General features: G+C 31.0%; 1 protein-coding gene across 1 annotated transcript; it reads left to right on the top strand.

Moving 5' to 3' along the window:
• Positions 1-5,008: 5,008 nt before the first annotated feature.
• Positions 5,009-6,280, top strand: LOC145064069 (uncharacterized). The gene has a single exon (XM_079011588.1). The coding sequence runs from the start codon at positions 5,009-5,011 to the stop codon at positions 6,278-6,280; it is 1,272 nt and encodes a 423-aa protein (XP_078867714.1).
• The last annotated feature ends 216 nt before the right edge of the window (positions 6,281-6,496 follow it).

Raw genomic sequence — 6,496 nt, 5'->3', positions numbered from 1 at the left:
ATGTACTCATTCCTTATTTCAATCATCTATTGTTCAAATTTTTTGATTTACAAATGTTTGATGTTTATACCTTACTATATAATTTTTTAATCAAACTGTTTAATACACGATTCTTTAACCTAGTTTACGAATGAATAAATAAAAATGATAGATTGATAAAGTTTCATGTCAATGGAATTAACCTAAAGAAAATTTATAGAGCCGAAGGATTATCATGTGACCTAAAAACTATTCTTTTCTTATATAGGATAGATAGATATATGTATATGTTGATTTTGATGTCTTTATAATCATGTTTGTAATGAAGAAATGACTTTTTAAGTTACATGTAAACACAAAATAGTTAAATAATTTATCAATATGTGTTAAATTTTAAAAGATATAGAATCTTACTAATAATAAAGTTTAAGAATAAACTTATTTTATTTATAGAAATTCTAAACATATGAATACTTTTTATTGAAATACATTATTAAATATAACCAAACTTTATAAGACATTTAAAATATTAGAATTTTTTTATAAAGAAATTTCAAACTTAACAATAAGAGTAAATTACACAAATAGTCTCTATAGTTTATGTTAATTTCCGTACTTCGTCCCTAACATTTTTTTAACTCGGATCATCCTTATCATTTGATTTTTTTTCGTGTTTAGTCCCTAACCGACTTAAAATGTCTAAATTACCCTGAATACAACCTATTTTTGTATTTTATTGGATAAAATTATTTAAAAAAAGAAATTAAAATGTGTAGGTTCAACCCACCACGTTGACTCTTCCCCCAACCCTAACTTGCAACCTCTTCCACTATTTCGCTCCACCAACCATTGGCATCTTCAATCTTGTTCTCCTCTCTCACACCAATGAATACCATTGCTGAAAGTCGATATCATTGGAAGTGGCACATCGACGAAAATTGATGTCGTCACCATCTCCTCTTCTAGCTGCATCACCGCGACCATCTGCATCATCGAAAATCATTAGTGCAGGGGGAAAAGGGTTGCATACAACATCCTCCACCCTTATCGTCCCTTCATTCACACTTACAAACGTAGGGGGGGGGGGAATGGGGGCTTCCAGAACTTGATGATTTCATATATGAGTGGTTGGAATCAAATAAGGTGAAAGTGCAACCACCAGATTTAAGTGGTCTATATGGTCGAAATCACCTACGATATCAGATATGGTTTCTAGAAGTCGATGGGTGGGGAGATTTCCTAAAGACTACTACCACTTTCGATGACCAGACACTACTTAACGCAACCAACTGAAGCAGCGAAAGTGATTGATTGATGCGTTTACATGTTTGGAGATTGCAAAGAATATCGGGGCTTCGTCAAACTAAACTTTCGGAGACAATGGAGATTCATTGCATTTAAGGTTATCGGTGCTAAAGTGGTTCACTGGACCATTGCCACTCACACTTACCGGACCTTGAAAGCTCACTTTTCTAAACCAAGCATGAATGGTGAGTTTGCTCAAAACACTCACCATTCCCTACAACCTCCACCGACCATCACCAGAAAAATGCAAACTAGGAAGTCGTCGGAGAAGGCAAGGCTTACTGGAAGGATACTGGCCCAACCTTTCTCATTCTTTCTCCTCGGATTGTTTTTGGGATTGATGAATCAAAAACAGGAAGTCGAAGCTTGGGTTTTTTTGTATCAGGTTGTTCTTGCATCCATCTAGACTAGATCTTGATTTTAAATCAGATTGTTAATGGTTTGATAAATTTGGTTTTTTGAATCGATTTCCAACAAATGGATCTTGTTTCTTGTATAGATATAGGTTTAGCATCTAAAATATTTGCAATCGGTTTGGACAGATTTTTTGTATAAGAATTTGTTTTCATATAAGGGTTTTGTTTGTGATAAAGTATGTGCTTCAAAGTTTTTTCGTCAATTGGTTTTGATGCTTCAAATGTTCTAAAACATTTTTTATAGTCTCGCCTGAGAAGTCAGTGTCTCAAGGGAAAAAACATTGCCTTGTTGGCAAGATGAAAAGGGGACGAGATAGGGTTTGCAAAAGCATTCTTGTAGGAGAAGTTGGGAGGGTGGGTGGGTCCCATCGAATTAATGATATTATTAAATTAAAAACAATAAAAAGAAATATTAAATAAAATAAAAAAGGGTAACAATCATTTTTTTTTATCTTTGTTAGGACCAACCATGCAACAAAACCATAGAATAAGGACGATTCGAATTAAAAAAATAAATTATCTCTAATAAATAAAAGTTTTTTTTGCTATTTGTCACACTCTTATTCAATTTGTCAAATGTTATTTTGTGATTATTTTGAAAACAGTGTTTCACCGGAGAAAACACTGCCTTGTTGGCAAGATGAAAAAGGGACGAGATGGGGTTTGCAAGCATTCTTGCTGGAGAAGTGGGGAGGGTGGGTGGGTCCTATCGAATTAATGATATTATTAAATTAAAAAAAATAAAAATAAATATTAAATAAAATAAAATAGATTAACACTCATTTTTTATCTTTGTTAGTACCAACCATGTAACAAAACCATATAATAAGGACGGTTCGAATTAAAAAAAAATTTCTCTAATAAATAAAAGTTTTTTTTTGCCATATGTCACATTCTTATTCAATTTGTCAAATGTTGTTTTGTGATTATTTTGAATTATTTTTTTTTTCCACATTTCATTTTATGAGTTTTTTATTTTATTAAATTTCACATAATATTTTAATGTAATAAATTGCAATAAATGTGAAAATGAATAGATATTAATTTCATTAATAAACTTACATTTTAATTTCAATCCTCCATAATAAATAAAGATCTTTTTGCCACATGTCACATTGTCATTTATTTTGCCACATTTAACTTTGTGGTTATTTAAAATTAATTTTTATTCCACATGTCATTTTATGGTTTTTCATTTTATTAAATTGTAGATAGTATTTATATTCAATAATAAATACATATCAGCTTCATTAATGAACTTTCCTTCTAATTTCAAAATTTCCAGATTAAAGATTTATTAATTTCTTTATTTATTTATCTAAATTATTTGTTTAAATTTAAAAGAGAAAAAAACACTTTAATTTTTATAATTCAATATTTTCTTACTTTTCTTACAAATTCATACTTTTCAAATGTTTAGAATTTTGTATTTACTTTTTTTTTAAATAAACTCATATAATAGATGGGTCTCACACCTAGTATTTTATAAACTTAAAGCTCATTAATTTCTTCTCTTTATTTAAATTATTTATTTAAATTTAAAAGATAAAAAACATTTTCATTATAATAATTAATTATTTTTCTTATAAATTCAAAATTTTTAAATATTTTGACCTTTATATATATATATATATATATATATATATATATATATATATATATATATATATATATACCAAATGGTGTTTATAGGTAGAAGTAATTTGTGTGTTTGATTTTTAAGTACTATATATATATATATATATATATATATATATATATATATATATATATATATATATATATATATATAACACATCAGTCTCCTAACTAGTTAAAAATCAAACACACAAATTACTTCTACCTATAAAGACCATTTGTGTAATTTAATCTAACAATAATATCTGAAACAACGAACAATTAATTTTTTAATCAAAACAGCACCAAGACGACAACTCGACTTCACCCAAGACCTTTGTAATTCTCCGACTATCCACATGGCTATACCCAACTCAATCTTCAGTTAAAATAGTAATTTCTCTTTCATCATAGTAGTTGATATATGGCCAAGTAAAAGAAGCAACTCATGCACAAATTTTGCTTTTAATATCAACCGGGTTGGTGGCCATCTTTATTTTTTATTGTTGAAAATATGATGTTATTTTTTAAAATCTCATATTTATTATAAGGTAGTTTATTATGAAGGATGTATTGTGTAAAGATTGTATTATGTAAGGGTGTTAAGTGTATGCAGGCTATTATAGAAACACGCGGGTTGTAATCTGGTTCGAGTTGGTTCGGGTTATATCCATATTTTGGATCCAGAATATAAATAAAGAGAGAGAAGGTGTTGGGACTCATTCGTCCAGGTGAAGTGATTAGATCTAGGGTTTTCTCTCTTAAGGGTTCTTTGATGTTAGATAGGTGTATGCATCTATTTTGTTGGTTTTGTGTTCGTATATAAGAGTTTTGTAACTAGTTCTTTATCAAGTTGTATTTTTTAGAAGTTGCTTAGGTTGAGTGACAGATTGAGAGTTTATGTAGTGAACTTTGATTTGTAAGTAACTTGAAAAACCACCTGTTTCTTGATCCTAAATTGATATGAGAAATGGTGATGTTGGGAAATTTGTCTTGTGTGTTTTAACATGGCATCAGAGCTGTAAGGTTCGTGTTCTTTGATCCTGACGGTCGCTTCTTGGTTGTTCGTCATCTAGTGTTTCTGCGCTTGACGATCTGTGAAAGGTATATCTTCTTTTTCATTTTTGTTTTTTGTTCATGTGATTGAACAAGTTCAGTTTAGGGTTTCTGTCTTGTATTTTCCCTAAAACTTGAATCTTGTTATTGAGATCCTGAACTGCGATATTTTTTGTTTAATCTTTCAGGTGTGATGTGAATCAGGTTCTGACTGAGTATTGCTGTGTTGAAGATTAAAACTCTGCAACATAATTGACCAATCCCTGTTAATCTGAAATAATCCTCTTGGGGACAGATTTCCTCACTGATAAACCCTAGAAGGAAACGGATTCGGGGAGTCGATCTCGACAATCTCGGTTGCCTATTGCACTGTGAGGGTTTCTCGTTCCTTTCTTTCTCCTTTTCTAGCTGTAGATGTGGGAGATCCTGATGTTTTGAGTACATCAGTTAATTGTTGATTGTTTCTTGAAGTTGTTCTGTTTTTTACACTGTGTTGATTGTCTTGGGCCCCGACATACTGTGGTGACCATCTGGACTTTAAGTCAACACGAGTGTTATTTGTTTGTTGAATTCTTGTTTCTATTCTTGATCTGGATTGTTATTTGATTTCTTTGGTTTGTTTTCTGTGATTTACTATGGCTAGTGAAACTTCTGGAGGGAGTGGTGTTCCTAAGGAAATTCCTGTTGACTTTAATGATCCTTTATATAATACTGTAACCTCTATTATAACAGTTAAACTGACTGGTAATGAGAATTATCGGTTGTGGCGTAGTGCTATGTCTAGAGGTCTTAAGGCTAGGAATAAATTGGGCTTTGTGGATGGTTCCATTATTCTTGAGAATACTGAGAAAGCTAAAGCTTCTAAATGGGAACGTGTAAATGTTGTTGTTTGTAATTGGATTCTAGGGTCAATTTCTGAAACTATATATGCTAGTCATGTGTATTCAGATAAAGCTAAAGATATTTGGGATGAATTATTTGAAACATATAACAAAGCTGATGGGTTAGTAATTTTTAATATTCAACAGCAGATTAACACTTTAAAGCAAAATGGTTCTTCTCTTTCTGATTATTACAATAAAGTAGATTCCTTGTGGAAGGAGTTTGATGGTTTAACTAGTTTAACTGAATGTGTGTGTGAGGCAGGTACAAAACTTAATGATCATTCTAAATTGATGAAGTTAATGCAATTTCTTAGTGGCCTTGATGATGTTTATAATCAAGTTAAGAGTCACATTCTTTTGATGGAGCCTTTACCCAATGTTAAATCCGCCTTCTCTATTCTTTCTAAAGAAGAATCTCTTCAAAAGAATGGGTCTCTTGGGTCTACTGTTTCTTCAAAACCACAAGTCTCGGTGTTTAATAGTAAAGTTAATGATTTTAAACAGGGACAAAATCAAGTTAGGTCTAAGAACCAAGGTTTACAATGCAAACATTGCAATCTTAAAGGTCACACAATAGAAAGATGTAATAAACTAATTGGTTATCCAAAGGATTTTAAATTTAGAAATGATAATAATAATCAAAACAAATCTTTTTCTGTGAATTCTTCTTCTGTTGGTTCTAACAATAGCAAATCTGTTCCTTCTGAGTCTGGTCTTGGATGTGATGCTCATTTTCTCACTGATGAACAATATTCTAAGTTTCTTCGTCTCATTAGTGAGAATTCTGCTAGTGATGATGTGTCTGCTACTGCAAACATGGCAGGTATATCTGTGTTTCAATGTTGTAATTCTTTTGTTAGTTCAAATGATTCTCAAAGCTGGATTGTTGACTCAGGAGCCAATCAACATATGATAGCTTCTGAGTCACAACTTAGAGATGATGTAGATGTGTCTAAACTTAATCTTTCTGTTAAACATCCTAATGGTTCCTCAGCTTCTATAAATAAAATAGGGAATCTTTAATTGTCCTCACATCTTACTTTATTTGATGTTTTTGTTGTTCCTGATTTCAATGTTAATCTTTTGTCTGTCCATAAACTTTGTAAGGATAGTGGTTGTGAGGTTTTTTTTTCTAAACATACTTGTAAAATCCAGGATTCACTATCAAAGGAGATGGTGGAGAATGGTAGAGAGTCTGGGGGATTATACTATCTTGATTATGTTCCCTCAGGTATTTCA

This window comes from Lactuca serriola, chromosome 7, assembly GCF_051521515.1.
Source record: "Lactuca serriola cultivar US96UC23 chromosome 7, Lser_US96UC23_V15, whole genome shotgun sequence".
NCBI classification, from domain to species: Eukaryota; Viridiplantae; Streptophyta; class Magnoliopsida; order Asterales; family Asteraceae; genus Lactuca; species Lactuca serriola.
Note: the sequence above shows the minus strand (reverse complement) of the source record. Positions and strands in the feature narration are given on the sequence as shown.

Bases quoted from the DNA above. Each gene is read 5' to 3' on its own strand.
- LOC145064069 (XM_079011588.1), top strand. From the start codon at position 5,009: ATGGCTAGTGAAACTTCTGGAGGGAGTGGTGTTCCTAAGGAAATTCCT.